At 31.2% G+C, this 25,826-nt stretch overlaps 2 protein-coding genes across 2 annotated transcripts in view; one reads left to right on the forward strand and one right to left on the reverse strand.

Moving 5' to 3' along the window:
* Positions 1-1,780: 1,780 nt before the first annotated feature.
* Positions 1,781-8,113, reverse strand: LOC137931230 (dihydrolipoyl dehydrogenase). The gene is made up of 12 exons (XM_068774640.1): positions 7,970-8,113; positions 7,455-7,577; positions 7,145-7,381; positions 6,707-6,847; positions 6,432-6,597; positions 5,948-6,105; positions 5,159-5,295; positions 4,740-4,827; positions 4,509-4,610; positions 4,288-4,425; positions 2,658-2,747; positions 1,781-1,965 (listed from the first exon to the last, which is right to left on the reverse strand). The coding sequence occupies exons 1-12, from the start codon at positions 8,009-8,011 to the stop codon at positions 1,900-1,902; spliced, it is 1,488 nt and encodes a 495-aa protein (XP_068630741.1). The 5' UTR covers positions 8,012-8,113; the 3' UTR covers positions 1,781-1,899.
* A 439-nt stretch (positions 8,114-8,552) lies between these two features.
* LOC137930903 (protein FAM107B) overlaps positions 8,553-25,826 on the forward strand; it is a 39,751-nt gene continuing 22,477 nt past the window's right edge. Inside the window, exon 1 of the mRNA XM_068774254.1 lies at positions 8,553-8,727. The gene's annotated coding sequence lies outside the window, so the exon portion shown is untranslated. The remainder of the gene's footprint in view (positions 8,728-25,826) is intronic.

Consider the following 25,826-nt stretch of genomic DNA (forward strand, 5'->3'; position numbering starts at 1 on the left):
TGCATAAAAACCGGTCACAACTTATAACACGCACATTATTTTAGGTGTTTTTATGTGTCCTTCGTTCTTTAGTTATGGAATTGTATACTTAACCGTTTGACAGCTACGCAGCGCTATCGCGCTTTCAGATTTAAAATCTGAACGACTTATACAACGCTATCGCACTTTCAGATTTCATGTCCAAACAAGCTATGCAATGCTATGGTGCTTCCAGATTTCAAGTCCAAAAAGCTAAATGGCTCTATCTTTCATTTTAGTATCAATGCGCGTTGAGCAAATATTCAGCCGCTCTTGGGTTTTCAAAGCATAAATAGCGTTTTCATTCCAAAAAAAATTTCTTTAAATTAGAAAACAATATCAGCCAAATGAAACATTTAAAAGCGTAATCAACGATATTTTAATCTTTTTTACGTGTTAACGGTTAAAACAATAAAAATATATTTTGTGTATATTTATTTAAATTATCTACCTATATAGTAAGCACTCTTGGAATGTATGAGGATTTTGAAGGATTGCTGTCAAATGGTTAACAGCTATGGATTTGTTTATGCTTTTCAAGGATAATCACTAGAATCGATAATGAATGTTTGAAATAGTTAACGGTTAACCAATTCAATATTAATTACTACAGTAAAGTCTAATTTTCCATTGTTGGATTATAAAACTTGTATAATTAGATGTTTGTTATTTTAACAATTTTTTAGGCTTTGTTAGAATTTGTTCTAGTCATTAGACTAAGAGTTTTTGTTATACAATAATTCCGAATTAGTTTTGTACCTTTTTAGTATTTGGATTATTTCTAAGTAAATATGTTTCCAAGGTTAGTTAAAATATTATTATATTGTGACCTATTTTGTTGTAGTTCCTGTGCAGCTAATCGAATGCTTTATATGTAATGAAATATATTCAATGTGTAGTATTTTCAATGTCGATTTTATTCAATAAATAGTAACATGATTTTAGTGATTTCTTTAAAAGACCATTTTCCTTACGTGACAATCTCTATGACTTATTTTTAGGAGAATGAGACAGATAAGATAAGTTCACTGATTATTTTGCGATAGTAATTTGATCTTAGTGCCAAATGTTTGTGTAATGTGATACTTGTTGCCCAAAAAGTAAAATATTTGATGTTCTTTAGCAAATATTCTATGGGTATCAACATTATGTATTTTTATAACTGCAAGGAATAGCATTAGCAATTTTTTCTAGAACAATAACGTTTACCTTTACCGTAAAACATGTTTATTTAAAAAATTAAGCCATGATTCATTCATCTCTAGTCAACTTGTTAATATAATATAAAAAATTCAGAGAGTTTCAAGTAGTCTGAAAACACTGGATGTAGACTGCTTCTTACCAGTCTTATTTGAAATTTATAGAGAAGGCCTATATTCAGCAGTGTACATTAATTCTATAGCAGATATGTTGATAAATAAATTACATATTGGCTTTTCCTAGTTCTGAATTTCTTGTATTTGGTGAAGCCGTATTTTATTACGAAGAAACATTGTTGTGGTTAACAAGACATTCCTGTTCAGTGAAGGCAATTTTCTTTAATTCCTTAAAATTTTATGAAATAAAACGAATATTTGAATTTGTCTGAGTTATAACTTATGTACAACAGAAATTAAATACAATATTATACATAACTTTTACTTGCAGATAATGCAAGAGGTTTTTTACATAACGTCAAATTCGGAATGATCTTTTTTGATCAACAAAAGATATATAGCTTCATATAACCTTTCACAATTTTAACCACAAATAAACAAAGTGATGATAAAACAACTCTAATTCATTTACACTAGTCACGTACAAGATTCTTGTGGGTTGTTTGCAATGCACAACAATTCAGCATAACATTTAATAATTCTTGTTTTATAATAGTATCCAATTTTAGAAATTGATAGGCTTTCCGAAATATGCTGCCAAATTTGCTTCACGAAGGGCCTCGGCGCATGTCTGAAAAAATGTTACCATTGTTTTAGTAATAATAATCGTTGGTGAGAAGAAACCGTAAGTGTACAGTTACATTGTATTCATAATAAATATTATTTATTATACTTGTAACTCGATAATAAAAATATTCTGTTTATTAAGCTAAAAAGAATATCTTTATAAAAATTTCACTCGGATCTCTATGGTTCTCTATTAATTATTTTCCAATATGTCTCAAAAAGAAATTAAAATTCGAATTTAAAAACTCAAGGAATAAGTTAAATTAAATGTGCTAACCATACAATGTCAAAGTTGACAATGGATTAGGGTTAAATAATTTAGTTATTTAATGATTTCATTGTAAACCTAAATATGCAAAGTAAATATTTTATATAACCCTTGAGAAAAATGCACCTTAATAGTTTTCAGCTAAGGATCCCTTCCATCCAATGTTTAGTGAATTCATTCGATTGGGGGTATTCATCTTAGTAAGTATAGTGAAGTTATTATCAATTAAGTTGAAAAAAAAACAAATAAGATTTTTTTTTCATTTGCTATAAAAAACTGTGGGGCTTATTTTCGAGGATAAAGTTATCTATATTAGCGCAAAAAATAACGATGATGGAATGAAACATGTTAAGTTTTCACAGTAATTTCAGTATGATGAAATAAGAGAATTTTTTGTAACAAGGGCCTTATTTTAAATAAAAACTTACAGGATGTGCGTGGCAAACTCTTGCGACGTCCTCTGCTGCGGCACCATACTCTTGCGCCAATACCGCCTCGTTGATCAATTCTCCACCGCCCTGTAACATAATCATTAATTCATTATCATGTCAGCTCATAGACACCCACTGCAGGACATAGGTCTCCCCAAAGATAGCTGACTGGTATTGCGCTGTCTGGATTAAGCTACTTTCCACGCCATGTCTACTGGCTCATGGTCACTAGGAAATCTTTTGGTTGCAAATTCCAGGAACAATGTGCCCTGCTCCCTGCTACTCTAGCCAAGAAATCTTACAAGCTACATAGGTGATCTTGGTTCTTTGCGGACCTCCTCATACCTTAGATTTGCTTGAATATATATCAAAGATATCTGTAAACCTTTTTTGGATATGAGACAAAAATGATGTACAATATTGTATTCAATATAAAACTACATAGAATAATATTACACTATTAAACATATTTTTGTTATTAAAAATTTATGTTTGATAGTGGTATTAACATGTACATAATCTATACAACCCTATATTATTAAAATCTGTGTAGGAGGTTTAAGTCATGCAGTGGACATTTTATGGCTGAAATGATGATGATACAGATGAATTAATAGTGAAATAAATATGTAGTCATTTTCATGCAGAAGCATTTTTATGTTTATAAAACTACCGGTGATAATAATAGGTCCATATCTACTTAATTTCTAACCTTGGATGTATAAAGAATGTATTATTTTTTACTGAATGACGATGATGAAACAATATTCTCATAGGGAACTAAATTAATTTTAGTGGCATTGTCTTGTCAAGGCGTGTATTTTCCGTGTCGTAAATTGATACACAGTGTTTAAAATTATTTATTTTATTTATTCATTTGAATTATTGTACTTATTTCATTAACACAAGGAAAATGTCATCTTTATTAAAGACACCTTTCATGTAAAACAATAACATAAAATTAAAATAAATTTGATTGAGATAAAGGAAAAACATGATAAATGTCAAATAAATACTAAAATAATAACATGCAGTAGGCATGCTATTATTTTAGTATTTATTGGACATTTATTAGCAGCACACGTTAAAATTGAATTTAACTTTAACAAACAGTTAAAATTAAATATCTAATGGATCCAGGCGTTACAAAGTCCATCCTAAGTGAGAAAAGGACTAATATATAGCTACTTCCGCAATGTATGCACGACTACTGCTACATAGCGGAAGTAGCTGTATATTAGACCTTTTCTTAGTTAAAATTAACATAATTTAACTTATTGTTGTTATTGTTTGGGCAAATGTTAAAATTATTCACTTTTTATCCTGTAAATACCATAGATAAGAGAAAAAAGAAACAAAGATCATTTTTCATCTTTTCAGCTATAAGACATCCAATAGTGGCCAAAAGCTTCTCTCATAGATTTTTTTAATGGCCACCTATTTTGGGGCCTCTCATTACTCCTACCGTGTCTGGGGCAATATTTAGATTTTTTTTTAATTTTAGGCATTCTTCTTTCATCCTTCTAGATTTCTTATATACTTTCCTTCTGTCTTACACACTTTCTTTTTCTCCCATTCAGTGTTTATTAGCGATCAAGATTTTTATTATTAATAATTAATTACTTACGGGGCCAATAATATGAGTGCCGAGAATAACGTCTGTAGATTTATCAGCAAGAACCTTGACAAATCCATCAGGCTCTCCATTGGTCTTAGCACGAGAGTTGGCTAAGAATGGGAATTTACCAACTTTGTATGCTCTGCCCTGAAGTTTTTACAAACAATTTAATGAACTTCATAAGTTAATAAAATAAATTGAATATAATAATCATATATCTTAAGACATACCTCCTTCTTAAGATCTTCTTCAGACTTCCCAACCCAGCCTACTTCAGGAGTCGTGTAAATAACTGATGGAATGGCGTCATAGTTGAAGTGTACAGGCATGCCCTAAAATGAAAACAGTAATAAGCAACTTTTGTTTTAAATATTCTAAATTAGTACCAAATTATGGAAATTATAAATACTCAAATTAATAAAAAAACTTTCGTATTAAACAAATTTGAAAGTCATTCTCACCTTTATACCTTCTACACATACAATGCCTTCATCTTCAGCTTTGTGAGCCAACATAGGGCCATGAATGCAATCGCCGATTGCGTAAATTCTGTAATATGGTTTGATGTTTTAAATTATCACGAAAAATAGTCTTAAAATATATCAATTTCAGTAGATGACAAACAATTAAAAGAGAGGAAAAAATACCAGTTAAAGCAGGGAACAAAGTCTGTGAGGGAATTAAATGCATAATAGTGTAAAAATACAAAAGATAAAGCTTTACACATTAAAAATGTGAACAGACATTAAATAAAAATAAAGTTAAGGTTTATGTTTTTTTACTCAAGTATTAATTAACATTTTTAAGTTCTAATAATGTTTTCATTATGTCAAAAATGAAACGACGAATTAATACATGTTACACAAAGACATTATATTACCCAGGAACTGTGGTCTGGAATTTGTTGTTGACGGGAACGCGACCACGATCATCCAAAGCAATGCCCACTTTATCTAATCCCAGATCTTTAGTGTATGGGCGACGCCCAATCGAGATTAACACTACATCACAATCCAGCTACAAAGATAAAAACTGGTAAAATAAATAAAATACACAATGCAATTTTTTTAAAATATATACATTTAAGTTTCCTACTATTGATATATTTAATAATTTATAATAATTATATTTATTTCAGGCAGAGCATTTCAGTGTTAATAAATTGGCAAATATATATATATACATATATATATTTATATATGTATATTTATATACATAACAATAATTAATTAGGTTGCAGTGTTGCAACAGCATGAATTTGTTTGTATTCAAATGATTTGTGTCATATGAAACAATTTGAGATAACCTTTCAACTTTCAAGTTATATTAAAATACTTACTGTTTAGTATTGAGTATATAGAATTTAAAATGTATGTAGTGAAAATGATGGTGAAGAAATAATTGCATGTAATGAAGATTTGTTTCAATAATTATTATAAAATCTATTTACATTCTTTTAGAAAAGGACACAGAGTATCAAACTTGTTCTTAAAACTGGACTGGAAATGTTAGGGATTTATATTACAATACTTGCAATTGTTTTCTTTAACATAAAATTCAAACACTTGCCTTTATGCAATATAGGTAATTAATTGAAGGAAATCCATATTGTTCTTTGGTGACTAAAGTAGCAATTCATGCTTAAACTTTATACAATGAAACAAATTACCGTTTCCTTGTTACCACCTTTTGCTGCTTCAACTTCCACTTTAACAACATTTCCCTCTTTCTTAACACCCATCACCTTTGTACTGAGTTTGAATTTCATTCCTTCTTTTGCTAGAATTTTCTGAAGGGTCTTAGACACTTCTCCATCAATACCAACACCTATAGAAAATAGAAACAATGTACAATCATCACGATTGAGCTATAACACATCAACTGCTAGATTTTCTGTAAAACGAGTTAGGAACAGCCTAAACAAGTATCTTCCAATAACCTACACAAGTATATCTGTCTGCCTTGCAGGTGGACATTGTACTAGGTGCTTACCAGTCTATGATTTTCAGTCCAGAATCTTTATGCCCTGATGGCCATTTGTTTTGCATACTATGTTGCCTGCCCACTACAATATTAAGTAAGTAATCTGCTGGATTATATTGGTTACTTTCATTTATCATATTGTCTCTGCTAATAAGAATTTAAATATTTACCTCCTATGGTATCAAGGAATTCCACAGCTATAACTTCAGCACCAAGTCGTTGATACACTGAGCCCAGTTCTAAACCAATAACTCCAGCACCAATTACCAACATCTTTTTAGGTACAGCTGGTAAGGAGAGTGCACCAGTGGATGTTATAATTTGCTTCTCATCAAACTGTAAACAACAAGAAATAATTTAAAAGATTTTACTAAAAAACTATGTTTAACTCCACTATTATAGTGTTAATTAATATTGCAAAGTTTTAATAACACATTCTACTTACAGTGACTCCTGGAAATGGTGTAACTTCTGAACCTGTTGCAATAAGAATGTTTTTAGTGTTTATTGTCTCAACACCTTTTGCTCCCTTTACCTCAACTTTGTTAGGTGCCACAATTGTTCCAACACCTCGTACAAGTTGGACCTGAAATGACAAATTTTATTTTTCAATATAAGTTTTATGTAAGAATTATAACTTTTAAACTGTGAATGTTAATTAATCATTAGGGTAAGAAAAGTGAATTACATGCATATTGTATTTCTATTTAAAAGCCCAATTAATAAAACTGAAATTAAAAATGTTACAGTTGTTACCTCTCAATATTATTTTTGTTCTTTATTTCTCTTGTTTCATAACAGTTTTAACAATAAATATCATAATTAGAATTAGTGATGACAAGTAATCTTGTAGATTACTTGGACTTTATGCAGCTTTACATACCTTGTTCTTTTGAAACAGCATAGCAATACCACCAGTCAGAGCTTTTACTGCATTACTTTTATATTTCATCAGTGTTTCAAAATTGTAGCTGACATTTCCCACTTCGATACCACGATTTTTAAAATCATGTTTTGCCATGTGATATAAGTGAGAATTATGCAAAAGAGCTTTAGATGGGATACAGCCTACATTTAAGCATGTGCCTCCTAGAGTTGGATCTTTCTCTACAGAAATAGTCTGAAAGTTTAAATAAATTACAATCAGTTATCACTAACAATATACTTATTTAATGCCAAATATTTGGCTTTACCTTCATACCCAGTTGAGCAGCTTTGATTGCTGCTACATAACCGCCAGGGCCCGAACCAATTACCACAATATCAGCTTCATGGGCAGTAGCATAATGTCTTGATGCAATTCGTAAATTTCCTCCCTAAATGTTTGTTATCAACAAAATTATAACATTCTGAATGATAAGGTTAAAGGATCGAAAAATAATTTTTACATTAAATATTCATCTATACCAAAATATTTGTTTTTAATTATCTTTTTACATGCATTCATGTATTTACTTTAAAATACAGTAATAAAGATAAAAGGATACCATTTCTTAAATATATTGGACAGTAATTTGACAGACAGTCACATGTTGAAGGTCGACGATGGAAGCTTTTACAATAATTATGAAAAATTAAGATACGATAGAAAAAAAAAATCTTTCGAAGCACTTGCTTATTTTATGCATCAATTTTTTATGACGGTCGCGTTGCATAACAGGGAATCCATTACTAGATATGAGGTGTAATATAAGGGCTTTTTACATACCTTCACGGACGAAGTGGCAAGTTTTAAGAATTTGTAGCCCATAGTCGAGCAGGTGTAAGTACTAATTAAAATATTAAAACGAAATTCAGATCCGGAACCCTGGCGATCCTTTTTATCAGATTATAAGTCAAAGTCAAAGTCACAAAAATTTATTTTACATTTTACGCAGTGCTGCCAGAACGAATAACGAATAAAAAGTATAGAACGAAATATTATTTAATAGTTTCAAATAAAGCATATAAATTTTGCATTAAGTCATAATAATTATGGCTTATTGTATCATATTTGTCTAAAAAGATTTTGTCTTATATGTTATTGTCGGATTCAAGGTTATTTTACGGTAATGCACTATCTATGGAAAACAACATTGTTTTATTTATTATTTTATAATGAATCTCATTTCATTATTGTTATATCATTATTTTTATTTTGTTTTTGGGACTTGCGATAATTTTATTAAATAGACAAATTTATCAAAGAAAGTTAATCTACAATACTTTATTTCTTTTGCAAGGGCAACACCTAAATGCGCGCGCTGCAGCGAACGGAAGTTTGTTTATCAATCAAATCAACGGATTGGTGCGAAAGGTCGCGGTGGCGTGTAGTTTAAGTGGACTTGCTTCGTAGATTGATGTTTATATTTTCCAACTAATAAAAATATTTTTTGGTTGATTTCGAGTGTTAGACACTGCATAAAGTGAATTTCTATTCTTTAATTACACTGAAGAAAATTATTTTGTGAAGAATACTCTGTTTCGGTAAGTAATGTGGTACCTCGTACATTAATTTTATTTATAATCTTGACAACTTATGTTTAAAACCAAAACATAGTTTTCATCAATGATATTAAAAATGTTTATAAATACAATGTTTATTAAATCTTTGGAAAAATACTTTTAAAATAAATATTTAGTGTTAAAATGGATAAAAGATGAAAGGAAATTAATAAAGAGTATTAAATGCAATACGTTCACCAAAAATAATGTTTAATTTTGACATAAACGGTTACTAATCAATTTTTATGTTTTGGTATACATAGGTCAAAATTTGCGAAGATGTATAAATTCTTTTTTAATTTTTTCATACTTTGACTCTCATAACCAAGTTGTATTAAATTGAAAATCGGGGAGTAGGCCGTAAAGGAAAACTGTTGTACAATATCAGAAATATCTAATTAGTTTGGTTTCAACTATTTCTCAGTACAGAACAATTAAATATTTAAAAAAGGATAAAATAAAAGTTAATGCAATAACGATAACATTTATTTGAAGCTAACACGGATCAGTTATCCTCAGTTATTAAAATTTTTGGATAAACATTTAGTTAATATAACATAAAATATATTGTAAAGTTTAAACAAAAATACGAAGTAACATACAAAAATCATATGGTGGCTACCCCGATGTCTAGTGCGTAGTTACAGCGAAATTAAATATATGAACTAAAAGAATAACATTAATAAAGTAATATTAATAAGATTTATATAGTTTTATATTGTCTTTTTAGACAAAATTATAAAATAAATGTACAAAATTATTTAAAAAAAAATCGTTGTACGATACGTGATACGTTTTTCCGTGGTATAACCTTTGCATTCCAAAGGCATATGTCATAAGAATACTTCTAAGATTAAGATAAAAAGTCGTGATATCATATTTTAACCAGCTTATTGTTAGGTAATAAATTAATAAATATTTTTTAGCCGTAGCTTTAATTTTTTATAATATATTTTTTTAAAGTTTTCATTTTTATTATATCATATGCAATTGTTTACAATTTTCTTGACATTAAACGTTGTTGTATGCGTGTTTTTTTGGTTCTCCTATACCAAAAAATTATAAATTAACTTAATGTTTGTAGTTGATAACTTTTTGGTTTAAAAGTTATATCTACGTTAATAATTTATAATAGCTTAACAGAATAGGTAGACAGACGACCTTGTGAAGGACGTCGAAAGACGCTGGGTGCAGGTCGCTTCGAACCGGTCTTATTGAAAATCTATGTTGAGGGCTGGCTGACCATTTGTGGGCGTCTTAAGGTTGAAATGATGATGGTGATGATGATAGTTCGAAAATGAAATTTACAAAAAATATTATTCTAACGTTTGTACTAGTTTTTAAAAGACAAATATAAAATTCATTTATTAAACATTTGAACGTTTAACAGACAAACGTTTGACTTTATTTTATTTTTGTCTATCTATCTGCATGGCATTGTGTTACAGTTCTGATAAATATGCAGGAAGAAACTGCAACGACACATCTTTTAAAAAGCTTAACAACACCGATACCTAAATGAAAATAAAATAATGTAGTGACGTCACAGCTAAGGATACTTAATTGTCATTTAAATATTCGTTTATTAAATAATATGCCTTTTTCATCAATTTACTTTTAATATGCGTTTTGAATTTTATAAATTGTTTCCGTTTGTTATAAATGGATTAGAGATTTATAGTTTATTGCACGAATATTATTCTTATATTTATTTACATCTTTTTTGTAAACAATAGTATAACTATCATTTCATGAATATGATCCCTAATGTAACAGGTCTCAAGGCGTACCGTCATTTGTAAACAAATAGTAGCGCCCAATGTGCAGAGCAAAGTAGAATAATGTAATAAATGATCGTAACAAACTAAATACGTTGGTTTGTGAGATATTATTTGTATACATGTGAAGTAAAACTGACTTATTATATACTTGCGTGGTCTGCTCGTAGAATCAACGCATCCTTGCTAACGGAAATCGAAGTGAACACTCATATTGTTTCTGATGATGTTTACACTGCTAACCCGGGGGCTTTTACAACTTCATCGGCGATGAGTTTAACCGGAAAGGTTAAACTTTAAGATTAGCGTCCACTCACCATTTCTCTACATGCAAAAAGCGAATTTTTAAAAAGAAAAACTTTTCTGGTCGGATCTTCTTGGTAATTCAGCATTTGAGCCGGTGGTGCTCACTACTTATAATATGAAATAATCGTCGATTCAAAAGTGCGTGAAATTTCTGCTCGCATAAAAATGTTTCGAATTATGACGGCTACCACAAGGCCATCGGTTCTGAACTATACTCGATACCACTGCAGCCGAAGCAATGCAAACCGGCAAACATCGACATGCCAGATGTAACATAGAGCGCCAAATATTTTTCAAAAAGGGTCACAATCCTTTTTTAGTAAGGGACCCTACCGGGGGGAGAGTTGTTTTAAGTATTTACGTTGATCATCATTATGGTTATGAAAGTTTTAAATTATATTAAAATATACATAAATATTTTCCGATAGTGAATTTCTAGTCAGTATATGCATAGTGGATTAAATGCATAATTTATTGAGCTTATGCAAAGAATTAATGGCGACGCTAGAATTAATTAAAAAAAACTTACATACTGAATTATTACCTTTAATATTTACATTTATTAATAATATAAATAATTAACGTTTTACAAATAATGAAATTATAAAAAAAATTAAAAATAAATTGTTTTTTTAATCGTGTTTCCATCCAAAGTTTTTTTTTGTTAGTTTTTATTTATGCTTACCTTTTTATTTAATTATGATTGAGTGGAAACTACCAAAATCTATGTACCGTGCCTTGGAAAAGCGCTATTAAGGGATCGCGGAAAAAAGAGTACGAGTGTTGCCGTCACGAGCTTTCATGACGGACTATAGCGAATCGGCAAATAATACCCCCCGTCTCGCCGCGTTCATACCTGAGGCACGGTACAGCGGTTTCTGTAGCACTATATTTTTTCTGTGCATTGCCACCACAACTCCGGTAGACAACTCGCAATCAGCAAACACATGTTTATGACGAAAAATTTAAAAAATAAGTAAAGAAACTGATGTCTTTATATGTTGAAAATATTACGTAAAAAAATCTACTGTACAGAACTCTCCGACTCTGTGCACTAATTAGTAAAGTAGTTATAACATTTTAATTGGGCACTTATCGTACACCTATCGAGGTCATTGCGAGAGGATACAGGATTTCCCAAAAAATTTTAATGCGATTATTAATTATTCTGTAACAAAAAACTAATCGTATTGTAAGGTCGATTCTGCTGGCCATGCTTGACTGTGGTTATGTCCCACCATTATAATCCGGTTAAGTCGCCTTGTAGCCCCTATCTGTCGTTCAGTCTACCCGCGCAATGGAACAGGTAATCCTGTTAGTTGGCCGTGACACGTTGCCCGGCTTCGATGAGACATTTAGTCAGTGTGGTCGCATCCGTACTCGCGATGTGCGACGCTAGGACTCGCAAAGCAGCTCCCGCCATACGGGAGAAGCTTGCCTTATATGAAAACGGTATTCAGTTTGCTCGGTGTAAAATATCATCTTTCACATGCCTTTTTAGTGATGAAATGCTGTATGTTTAAAGAATGAAAGTGTTGCTAGACTTTATTATGGCTGTGTGTTTTTATGGTAACGTTTCACTGGCTAGTTGGCATTTGGAGCACGTGCTTATAGCAATAGGTTAACACAGCACTGTACACATGTCCAGTACTTTCACGCCTCGCGATTGCGATATCCGATCTCTTTGACACACTGCACCTGGCTGTTGCAAGCTGATACTCATTAGTATTTGCTTAATGTAATTTTTTATTCTTTATAGTTAGTATACAGCTTGATTTTCAATATTTGACGCACTAAAATAGTTTTACCGAGATTAATTTTTAAATGTACCTCCGATGCTTAACGACAATACAATGTAATGTTTACTGCATTTCGGAATATTATTCTTTTGGTTACTACATTTGAGATTTTGTATGCTGTATTATGTACAGCTAAATCTCAAAATTGGGTTATTTGTGATGTAAATACTTGCACAAATTTCGTATTGCGTTACGTTCAGTCTTAATTTGTCTGTCCTCAAAAACGGAATTTTTATGGGTAGTTTATTACTTGATAAAAGTATGATGAATTTTTGTCTTGTGTGACGCGACATTGCCGAAGCCGCTGTAATCGGTGCCGCATGGCTTTGTTGTTGGAATATAATGAACAATTGTTCCCAGGACAATCCATGTAGTTAGCCGGGGTAAAGTGAATATGCAGTTGTTCCTTTTTTTATTTGTTATTTGTGACGAAAATTTTTTCATCTCTTGTTATTGTATACAATTGCTTTATCATTACTATTATTTTCTATAAGAAGTTTAAATCCTGTTTTTTTTGTTATTCAATTATTGCAACATGGCCTTTATGTTTGTGATTTAAAAACAGTTTTGTTTATAGTAAAATACAGTACAGCGCAATTAGTTTGTTTTACTCATATAATTAATCTGGCCAAAAACACTGTTATAATAAAAAATATGTAATTTTTGAATCTTGTTTTAGCCTCTTAATTATTATGCAACAAATTTAAAAGTTTATTAAAAAATTATTAAATTAAACAAAGTTAAAAAATCTTATTAGTGTTTGGTATGCTATTAAAGTTTTTAAGTGATAATAAGATTTGGGAGCGAATTGTTGTAACTATTGGATAAAGGATATTTGTGTGAGTGATCGCAAGAAAAAGAAACCGAGTTTCTTATGGGCTCTTATCGGATCTTCTCAGATAGGTGGGTTTGGATGTGTTGTAACTACATATTTCAACTTAAAAGATGCCATTGTAGAAGAGCTTAATTTGATTCTAGTTTCTACGAAGTTGGACCATCGAGTATTCTTTTAAGGTATAATACCTCGCGAGTGTTGATTGAATGATCTTCATTGAATAACAATTTCATGAATCATGATTATTCATGATCATCGTTTGGCACAAATGCGTAATTAAAAGAAACCTTTTTAAGTAACATTATTTTTTTATTCGAACTATTAATTGACAAGCTTTCTTATTGAAGATTGATGTGCGCGATTAACGTAAGACATCGTGGACATCTTTGGGGGAGGCTTATGCCTTGCAGTGGGCGTCCATCGACTGACATGATGTTGATGATTAAAGATGCTTTCATTTACTGGCTGTTAAAGTTTTATAATTATGATCACTAACACGTTATTTTTGCGGACGTATAAAAATATTTTAGATTCGTCACCGCACGAACATTTTAACAGGGCACTATGCTCACAGCTGTCGTCGTTTATACTTGAATATTTATAAGTATTTTTTTTTCATTATGCTACTCGTATAAAAAGTACAATGCGTGATGCACTATTTCGATGCCGACATGTTGATACGAAACAATTTGTTCTTTTATACGACATCTTGAAAATGTACGAGAGAAACCACAAACACTTATTCTTGCTCTTAGACAACATCTCTCAAGAACTCATCACATGTCTTAGTTCCATACAAGACGAAACGAGCTGTCGCATGTATGTACTTATGAGCGGAGTATTTCATATAATTTCTTGTACATTATAATCATAATTGAATATGGTGTAACAAAAATCACTTTATATTATAGAAAAGGTTACAGTTAATGTCGCAAAAGTTCTCAGACCAATATACTATTTACTAAGGTTGCTGTGTTTTTTAACTAATTTATCTCTTGAATAAACAGCATATTATTTGTAGGCCAAAATTTAAAAATCTTGTATTAAAATAGTGTCAGACACAATAAATACGAGAGATGAAAAAAAAACCAATGGCGCTAAATTCCTCCTAAAAAAATTTAGCTAATTCTGTATAGGTCTAGTGTACGCATATATAACGAAGTCCCACAAGATAAAATAGACTTTCCTTTTTTATTTTTAAATCTAAAATTGAAAGTGTATTATTAAATAATAACATTTAAGAGTTTTTGGTTGAGAGTAACTTACTACTTATAATGTTAAAATGATCGACGATTCAAAAGTGCATGTAAATGTATTGTAGAAAAAAGGTGTTTTGAGTTTGAAACATGTATAAATCTTTCGGGGTAAATGCCAACACGTTAGTGAAATCTGGATCGCAATAGGGTTAGTAGCGCTCGTACGGTAAACGGAAAGACCTTGTTTTTTGATATTATGTGTATACGGAATATAGATGAAAAATAATAATATAAAAGAGCATCTTTTGAACTAACCAAAAATGCACTTTTTTGGTTCTACGCCTATTTTTTTTTCATTAGTTCTTCGTTATATATTTTGTACAGAAATGTTCTTTTGATATAATATACAGTAAGCGATGTCACGAAAGAAGAATACCTGTGAATAAAATCATTCACTTTAATAAACCTTTCGCAGTATTCAATCCCTTAATATTTTATATGTTTAAGTTATGTGTATTTTTTTTATTAATTACAAAATAAGTTTTATGTAAGATGTTGTGTTCCTTCAAATTAATAAAAGTTTATAACACTGTTACCTTACTTTTTACACGTTTCATATATACTTGGAATTGTATTCGAAAGCATGGGAACAGTAAGGTAATATTTTAATTAAAATTGCTAGGAATGGTGTAATAATGAATTGCATATGAACCGTAATCTACAAAGATAATTGCTATTTAACTGTTATTTTTTTCTCTAAATGCAACTATAAAAGATTAGGATAAATTACGTTTATTCAGTATTGGAAATTTTGACTTGACTTTTTTTAGTCGTAAACTTTTTTAATTCAATTTTATTTTTGATTCTACTCTGGTTTGCAAGGTGTTTTAGTCGTGCAAATGAAGCAGGAAGAAACTCCAAGAGTCTTTATAATATTTTTTTTAATATTGATTACTTTTTATCGCAATTGACAAGTTGAATGTAAATTAACTCGTGTTAAATTCATACAGCTGTCCACCTAGTACGACGTAACATCAGTTATTTTAGGAGAAATTTCTAAAGTCCATGTTTGCTTCACATTAATAATGGTGTTGAATATGTATGAGACGTTGCAAGAAGAAAACAGAAAGGTCAATGTCACATGTCTTCAGGTGAGGAGCGCAGAAGTTGTGTCGGTCTGCTATTTGTGGGCCCTATCGATAATCATCAGCCCTGTTCGTCTTAGCGCTTCTGATATATATTATTAAGAGTTTTGTGATACAAATATCTTCGTCGTAGAACAAAAGTTCGTAGGACGTTTAGCCTTTTATTACATTTATTTAGATTTAATACAGTACTCTGAGGTAACAAGAAGTCGTCTATTACCTTAAAAAAATTAACCCGATAAGCGATCGAGCCGTGGTTTTGGTATTCTCAGGCACAACGAATGGGGATGATAAAATCGAACGAGTGAGAGCCCAAGTCTCTGAGGCCCTTGCGCCTAGTCAAATGAAGAGTCCGTCATCGATTTTGTGGAGTATGTACCAGCTTGAGACAAGACTTCCGAAGGAGCCCTCGAGCTTAGTTGTAAAGAGGTTTATACTAAGTGTAGGCACAATAAAGGTTCAAAAGATATCATAGATCTTTTGTTTCGTAGTTTTAAATCTAAAATGAAAAGTATATTTGACATTCAAGAGTTTATAGTGTATAATGTATATTGTTAAAACAACAGAGATTCATAAGTGTGTATAAATTCCTACTTAAATAAAGATATTTTGAATTTAAACTCAGCTTTGTTAAGTATTCAGGGTATCCTTCACATTTTTACGCACTACACCGCTGTGTCGTTCTCGAAGCTATGCGGAACAACGGTTATAAGTTTGTGTATCGCATTACAAAACGAGTTCTGCATTAGGTATGCGGAGCGCGGCATTTGGCACGGGAGCCGGACAAAGGGATCGGGATCAGGATAACCCGACGCCTTGGGTGGCAAGCCGCTCCGTGTCTGTTTCAATTATTTATGTGCTCTCTATAGCGGCCGTATTACTATTTATCTATTTTGATTTACCGGTCGCTTTAATGTTTGACTACCTTTTATTTGTTATTTTTTATTTATACACATCTTATACGTTGTAATACGACGAATTTGATGCCGAAGGTATTTTCTACCAGTTGACCTTCCGAGCCGCGCCGAGAAAAAATAAATTTGGATGAAATAGGTTAATATCATAAACGACAAAAAATATGAATGAAAATGAAAATGCAAAGTGCAACGAATAAAAAATAAGTAACATTAAAAAGAACTGATATTAATGTAATAACGATTATGAATTACGATATCACAAATATATGTGATATATAAATATATTATAAGACATTAATTTACAGTACCTGGCGCTAAATATTGCACATCGACCTTTGGAAAGAGACAATTGGCTAATTTCGGCTTCGTAGTGTGCTTCGTACTACCCATGTGACGTTTTGTCAGACGTGCGACAGGGAAATATTTCTTTTTCTGAATATACAATTTTTTTAGGTTAAATATAGTTCTGGTAAAAATGTATCAATTAAAACATTGTTCGATTATTATATATATATGAAACTAATATGGAATTCAGTCGTAGTAGAAAAAAACAAAGTTGTAAAACCCTCGAGGAACGTTTAATTACGGCTTCGATTCCAGGAACACGCACTTTAAGTCTGTTTTTGTTAGTGCTGTTGTGTTTTGAAGTAGTAACAAGAAAGAAAGTATCGCCTTTTTACTAGCTCAGACTTGTGATGTGTGGCTTGGTTAGAAAAATATAGTAAATACTATATATAGACCCTATGATGTTGTAAAACACAAGTTTAAAAATTCTGTGATACTTTTTGAAGAAAAAAAAGTTGATAAGTAACTCTAGTATATATATTAATTTAATTACCAAATATTCCATTTTAATAACGTGCGTAGCGTATTTATCGTAAACGGAATTCCGACAAGTAGTATTTGTTCGCGTGTTAAACGAATCCACGTCAAATCAGTTGAGCATATTTACTGTTATTAGAGTCACAGCTACTTGCATTCGATAATTAAATTATTTCCTATAAGAGAAACCATACAGGTAATGTGTTGTTTATTAAAAAAACAACTCGATTACGCGTAAATTCTTTGATATTTCTCAATATACGTTATGTCGTGAATAACAAAATTCGAAAAAATTAATTCGTTTGTTTGCCTACAAGAAACTGTAAGGAATATAATAAACGGTTAAGTGCCATTCTTTGGAAAAGTCTAATTTTTGAATGATGTTGAACCGTAACATCCAGAAGAATGAGGTAATGGAAAAAAAATCGTGTATACGTAAATTAGCAGATAGACAAAATAATTGATAATTGATGTAAAGTAAAATTTTAATACTGTTTTTAATACTTACAGAACCGCTGAATTTTGTTCTCAGCATTATTTGGATGACATTTGTTTTAGAAAAGAAAACACAATAGTATTGTATTTTAACTAATTTAGTTGTATAGTCCAATCTGGTATAATAAGTAATATAACGACCAGAATCCCGGCTCCCGAGAGAGCATTCAAGTTTGGTTACAGTAGTGTTTTAACCGTTCTCAAATTTACTCCCCTAAAATCTTGTGAAACTAAATATTAATCGGCAAACAACGTCAATATGTAACAAAAGTGATACAAGCTTATTGTGGTTTCTATATTTATGTCATTACTGTCGCCATCTCATCTCTCATTTGCATAATTTCACTCTACAGAAACAGTAAAAAAACTAAAACTCTGCAATGTTGTAAATTATTTTTGACTAAAATCTTCGATATTGATTAGATTTTTTTTATGTATGGTTATACCTAAATAATTGGTATCTGAAATTAATAGTGGGTATATTTTTTCTGTATTTGAATATAAGACAAGCAGGGAGTTCTTGTGGTATATCAAACTGGCTCTTTCATAATGTAGTGGTTTTAATCATTATAATATCAGCCGTATAACGTTTTCTGCTGGACATAAGCCTCTACCATAAATTTGCAATAGGACCCATTGAAATCAGTTTGCACCCAGAGTTAACGAGTTTAAAAAGTCGTCTGTCCACCTTGTGGGTGGACATCTTATGTTGCGTTTTACGGTACGCAGTCTCCACTCCAAAAGTAAACTGCTTAGGGCTCCAGCAGCCAGCAGTATGCTATATGACCTGTCCACTACCACTTCAACTGGTGTTGATGATAATTGTATTGTATGATAACCCTTGTAACACTTTATCTGCGATTATCCACCTAACATATGAAACTGTATGTCTCTTTGGCTCAGTAATTAATGCCAAAAAAAGAAAACATACCCGCATCTTGCAAGCTACAAATGTAGAGTGATAATTTGCTTATTTAAGTTGTGCATAATCTCGTTTCGTGTGCTCTGTTTAGCAAACACAGTTCAGTACGTAATTTTTACTATATAATCCTTAATGAAATATTTATTAAAACTGTTTGTTTTGAAAGTTCTTTACGTTAGAGATATTAACGCAAATAATGTCTTTAAGAAAGTGGCTGAATTGTCGACGGTTTGTTACGACATCGCCATTACGCATTTGTCGTAACACCGTATGAGAGCGAAGCAAACCAGCCGTTCGAGATAATCGCGTTACTTACTCAAACCTGTTGTCATTTTATCTGCCGGTAAAATACAGTCTTGTGGTTGTTGCTATCAGTCAACGTCTATCTTGGAGAGTTTCGTTCGTAAAGAAATTTTAATACTTTGTTTTTATAGATTCATTCTAGTGATAAACAAGTACTTGATGGTTGAATCTATATATTTAAGATAAATGACAAAGTAAGATTTATTAAAGATGAAATTATTGAAGGTTGTTTCGTTTTATGCATTTAAATACTATGAATTAGTGTTCATAGTACAGAAAAATAAATATATAATTTAAGTGTTTGACAACGTATTTGATTTAATTAGAAGGGAGTCGTAAAGGGCGTACTTTTATTTTTTATAAATAGTGTTCTCAAAGGATGTCTCAAAGAACGATCTTTAAGTCCACCTAATGTATTGACTCTCCCGGGGCATTGACATCTATATCGATTTTTGTCATTAAGTGATGAGGTAAGCGGGATTTACACCTGGTAGTAACACCGTATTTGTGGATATCACTTTAATACTGCAGATTTTTAGCGATTAATTTGTCTTCGCTTACCGTGTCGATGGTATATACACTACGAAAAAAAAAATAAAAACTAAAAAAGTTCATAATAATAAAAAAAGAATAGTTATTAATGAACATTTATGTATTTTCGATCCTACGCATTAGACATCCTATATCCGTATAAGGTATAAACTTTGAATAAGGCTAAGTTAGCGATTGCCGATGCGGCGAAAGCGAAAGTGCAATGAGGTGCAACGTTTCATGAACAAGAATTTTTCTATCTGTACTTATATGGATAATATCCGTTGCGATTGATCGGCATATTCGTACAAGCAGTTTATACGTATCCACTAAATATTACTAAACGTTTATTTTTAACATGGCGGTTTTAGATTTCATAGATCTATATAAAATATTGCATTTATTGTAACTAGCATAAAATGAGGATATATTATAATATGCAAGAACATAATGTGGGGCGATACACTCGACATGAATGACACTTATTATGAATGAGGTACGGAAATGTGATACTTACATACATAGGATGTAGTGGCGCTGCTATCTTACTTCAGCAAGAGTTCGTTTCGCATTTTTAACAATGCCTGTTTTACGAGCGCTACTTATAAACGAGTGTTCCGTCTATAGAAAGTCCTTGAGCACGATTTTTGGCAGCTCGATAAAACAACTCTTGGTGTTTTATGTCTAAATTTCTACTGCTGATCCGTGAAATTTATAAACGCGTTAAGCAGAGGACCAGTTTATTTATCTAGGTTTTGGTGTCTGTTTTCCTTGCCATTATAAAAATACTATTAATCGGTACGACGTATATGCTAAAGTAATATTACATTTTATTAAAAAATTCAATTATGATTTTTTTATGGTACTTTAATAAATTGGCCTATTTTTTAACTATGTTACAAAATTACGTATATTTATGCGTGCTGGGCGGGCGGCAAGTAGGGCGAGACGCGAAAAGCTTCGTCTGCCGAGAGGGGTCATCGCCCTCCGAGCCCTGCCCATGAACATTCTGAGGGATGTACTTCTTGCTATCGACACTTTGCTAAAATATTAGAGGGAGGGACCTGATATATTGGTATAAATCAAATATTAAGTAATAAAAATATTTATTTTAATCTAAGGAGATTAAAGTCTGTTGTTAAAAAAATGTCAAGTAATTAATAAAAAACGGTACATAGTTTTCTGCGGTTTTATTTTTCCTAAAAAACTGATATTCTTATTCATTTCTTTTGTCCGCTACCATTTTTCTCTAGGCTTTTGTTCTTTGTGAAGTTTTAAGGAACCGTGTGTGTTTATGTTGCACGTTTTAAAAATGCGTTAGTCCAGCGAGTAGGTTCGTGTAAGTGGTCTATCCTTTTACCATCCACCTCCTTTTACCTTACTCCTCCGAGCAATATGGCCGAAGTAATTGAGGATGCTACGCAAGCAGCCTATCTGTGCTGAGCTCTATGAGTAGTAGTTAGTGCAGTAGACTGGCTAGTTCGGCGCGCTGTCCATGGAATTCTTAACAAATGGCGCTACCATCATATCTCGAATGCATTTATCTATCCGTTCCCTTATATAAGACTTAAGCGTCCAGGTTTCGCATGTACAATAATTATGGAAAAAACAAGGGCACGAATTAGTTTCAATTTGATGCTTCCATGAATACCTCTGTTTTTCGATGTTTTTATTATACCTACAGTATTATACAATCGAACAAGTCTTACCAAGAAATGTACAATTTTTAATTAAATATTATTGCGTTGATCTTTTGTCACATAGCAATGGAAACTAGCGGCTTTGACGTAGTTTGCTAGCCTCGTATACGACACCAAGTGAATAAATATAAGTACAATCACATGAGAATGCGAGCACGTTGCAGCAAGTGCGGAAATGCTTCTCATTTAGTTTTCATTTTATGTTAATATTCCAACAGAGTTTTGAGTCTTTATGAGCTCTCAAAGATATCCGAATCGATAAAGATTTAATTCCAAGAAACTTGTTTGAAATATTCACCGGGTGATTGATTATTGGTGTTAAAAGCTTTAAAGGGGTGAATGTATAACACATTTGTTGTCAGTCAATTTACAGTACAACGTCTCCAAATATCAATGGTTTCAGAAATAATAAATACAATAATGACTATATAGTAAGTAAAAATGCGTTTTCTAACTCGAAATTACTACCTGCAGACTTAGTACCGCCAGACGTACTGGTCAGTTGTCGCATTTCTTTAAAAAAAAATATATTTCACAGTGATCACTTAATACATGATGATTGGAAATAAAATTGTAAAAGCTTTAAACCTTTTTGCTGACAAATAATCTAGACATCCATCCTTTTAAAGTTTTTACACCTATAACCAATGTGTATTTAATTGGCATTTAATTATTTATTACTTGTAATAAATAGTTTTTATTCAATGATTTATTATCGAGATTTTACTAACTAATCAAGATAATTAATACTGTATAAATGTAGTTCATTGTGCTTAATAGTGATATTTGTTAGTATAAGGATAACCATAAAATAATAATAAATTTATGTTTTAATGAAATTAAATGTTCATGTTCATGCAGTTTTAATCTGATCAGAAATTTATTATATAAACATAAATATTTTATTACTTAAAGAGAACTTCTACCAAGAACAGTTTACAGTACAAATTTTTCCAACAGTTGTACTATCGATAATATTAATGTTTCTCTGTAAATTTCATGCGAAAATTGTTTACACATTTTAGAATCGTTCTAGGATCTTGATAAGCGAAACGTATCGTATCGTCTTCAGCTTAATGTTAATTTTTTTATTAAGGGGTTCCTTAATTAATAGAAATGACACGTTTATATAATACCTCGCTTTGCGTCGTTTCGTTTTGCGTTTTTTTTCGAAGTTGCGTCGCTGCTTTATTAGTACTAATTTTAACTGTGCGTCGTTAGATTTTCGAGTTTGCGTTGTTTTGGGTTCGAGTCTAATTTTTTTTTCAGAAATTTACTTTTTTTTCTAAAAGATGGCAACACTTTTGTTTCTAATTGCGCCATGCCATCAAAACTCGGGGATTCCCTTTCTAAATAAAAACAACTCAATTTTAATACAGTTTTATTGTCACTTTGTTTTGCTAGTTTTAGAGTTCAGTTTCGATTACGTAGTGTGTTGTCCTTTTTTAAAAAGATAATAATAAATTTATATAAATCTTTACGTGTTGTTTCTGGTTACAAAAAAGGTAAATATTTTTCCAAATTATTTATTGGCAGAGTTATATTATTTTTGTTTTTTAAATGTATACTTTGTTCAATTTTCTTTTTAAAAAGTAGTATTTTCGTAACCCTGGAACTTATCTTCGATCTTTACATAGTCTGCTATAGAAAATCTTAATTCACTTTGCGGCGTTTTAATTTGCGTCTTGTTTTTTTGGAACGTAACTACGACGCAAAGTGAGGTATTGCTGTATTTGATCATACGTTGTTTTTATTTAATTTATGACTTATTTAAAACTTTTAGTGGATCATTAATCACAACTATTCATAAAATATACGGGTCTACGAATTAATGATCTTTTTGTCTTGAAAACCACATACGCAATACACATCTTCACGTCCATGTTGTAGTACACTAGCCTTGTTCCAGATTAGAAAACGTTGTGGCCGCCGATTACTTGTCAAATGAGGCGTATCATCTTATGTTTGATATTAAAGAACCGAAGGTACACGCAGCATTAAGCAATAATTAATATAAGTTTAGAGGAAAGCGTAGGACCGTATTATGGACAAGAATGAATGACTATAATTAGAAGTTTATAATGTTTTCACCTTATGCCATAACGTCTTACGAATTTCTTTATTGCACAAAAAAAACCTTTCTTAATATTTACATTCCTCTGTCCTGCGCTGAAAAACGTAACACAAATGTGTCTGTCCGGCTTGTAGCCGGCCAGCCTCTCTAGAAACAGCTCGTTTTCAATGGCCTTACCATTCAGACATTCTCAACAGTGCAGAATAAACACATGAAATAACTTATAATATTAATATTGTGAACAACCCTTAAAATTTAAATTAAAAATTTAATTTTTTATTACAAATGAATTTATATTACATCGTGATGACATACATATTTAGTAATAATTTACAAGCATAGCGCAGTGATACTGTTTGAGGTCAACATCTGTGAAGTATTGTATATATATATATATATATATATATATATATATATATATATATATATATATATATGTATATTTAAATATATTTGTTTATGAATAAATATATATCTGTATGTATATATATGTATACATAACTGCTATATATTTATATTTATATATATACACCTTGCAATGAGCCTCTACAAGCTGAAACGTCGCTATAGATTATACTCCAAACTATTTTAGAGTGGAATTGATAATTGATTAAAATATATATTATTAAATCATGTCTTATTATATGCAAAACTCATAAAACGGAGAGGAAAACAAAGTTTCTAAAGAATATTATATTTTTTTAATAACATCTTAATGTAACAGATAGCCTTCAATATACTATTGTTCTGTTGTGATTCATCTGTCCATTAAGCCTTTAATTAAATTTGTTTAGCGCTTTTAATTATTCAGCATCGAAAATTATAGAAATACATCCGTCACTGTCTTACGTATGTTGGTTTTGTATGTTGTTGACTTGCCAGTTGTATTCCTTTTTCGTAATAGTTTGTTTATTCTGTTTCATATCGGCCTTGACTAATATTATTCATGATTGTTTCACATTTGCCAAGTAATACCTATTCATCTTATATGAATAATTAGTTATTGTAACATTGGTGACATCTATGTAACTAGGTGATATTTTTGGAATAGATTTTTTATGCCCTCAATCTCGTCTATTCATTTATTTTTATCTGGAGCCTGTTCAACCTTTAATTTTTTTTAATATTGTCGATCTATTAATACAGATACGTTTTTTCTTTCTAATTAAATGAAAGTAAAGACTTTTTTCGGGTCATGTTTTACGCTGTTAAACATTCCAGTTTTATCAGAGTAAATATTCTTCTAAGAGTTAAGACTACTATTTAATATTTAATATTAGAATTCTTTATCATCATTTCAGCCGTAGGACTCCCACTTCTGTAGATTTTCTAGTGGGTCAGTTGGAAGCGGCTAAACCACCAACTTCTATCTGTCTATCTTGTGGTTAAACAGCCTACCCTGCATTTGCGACTCCGTGGTTTCCCCTCCAGAGTCTCAAGAACCCAGTAGCTATCTGTTCTGCGCGATATGTGGCCTGTCTACTGTTACTTTTGTTAGTCTACCGATCTTCTCACTCTGATCTCATATAGAAATCAGGAACATAGCCCTATTCATGGCTTTTTTAACGACTAAATTTGCCAAAGTGGCCCGAAGTGAGTGACCATGTTTCACTGTCGTAAATCATAATTCATAAGTCAATGACACATTGGTGTTGGAAGAGATGTTGAATTTGGATTAACAAAAAAAATTGTTATAAAATAATGTGCTTGTTTTTAGCATTGTTTAAGAGGGGCAAGGTCGATTTGTAGCAATACAGGATGTGCGGTTGTGCAAATATTTTAGTAAGAAAACTTTAGCATAAAAATAATAATATATGATTTAGAAATCTGCCATTTCAGTAAGTGTGCCTGATAAAGATATATAGATAATGTGATAATATATGTTGTAAGTCATTATATCATCTACTTACTTCTTCTTATTGGTTAGAACGTTGTTATTACCTTTTGTGATCGTGACACGGAGATAAATCTTAAATAAAAGATGCATTTCTTGGATTCAAAGGTTAACGTTTCTTATCTATAGTGGACGTACTTATTAAAAGAATTGCTAAATGTAATATTATATGAAACAACTTTCAATTTTTTTAATTGCGATTATTTCTCGTAATTTTTAATGCTAAACATTTACACTCGTAAAATAAAAACAGCAGTGAGACTCTTCGCGGTCAGTGAATATTTATATAAAGGGGAGCGTATGAATACTACATGCTAATATCAACGGTGATCAAATGTAGGGGACAATCCCCAACAGTTTTAAC

The sequence above is a fragment of the Battus philenor genome, unplaced genomic scaffold (assembly GCF_028537555.1).
Source record: "Battus philenor isolate CCGP_79_NKW_IND1 unplaced genomic scaffold, ilBatPhil1.0.hap1 SCAF_7, whole genome shotgun sequence".
In the NCBI taxonomy this organism is placed as follows: Eukaryota; Metazoa; Arthropoda; class Insecta; order Lepidoptera; family Papilionidae; genus Battus; species Battus philenor.

Excerpts from the sequence above, each read along its gene's own strand:
- LOC137931230 (XM_068774640.1), bottom strand. The coding sequence starts at position 8,011 with ATGGGCTACAAATTCTTAAAACTTGCCACTTCGTCCGTGAAG. Across the intron at positions 7,578-7,969 it reads TTGCCACTTCGTCCGTGAAG|GGAGGAAATTTACGAATTGC; the intron begins GTATGTAAAAAG and ends ACAAACATTTAG. Across the intron at positions 2,748-4,287 it reads GCACTCATATTATTGGCCCC|GGCGGTGGAGAATTGATCAA; the intron begins GTAAGTAATTAA and ends ATTATGTTACAG.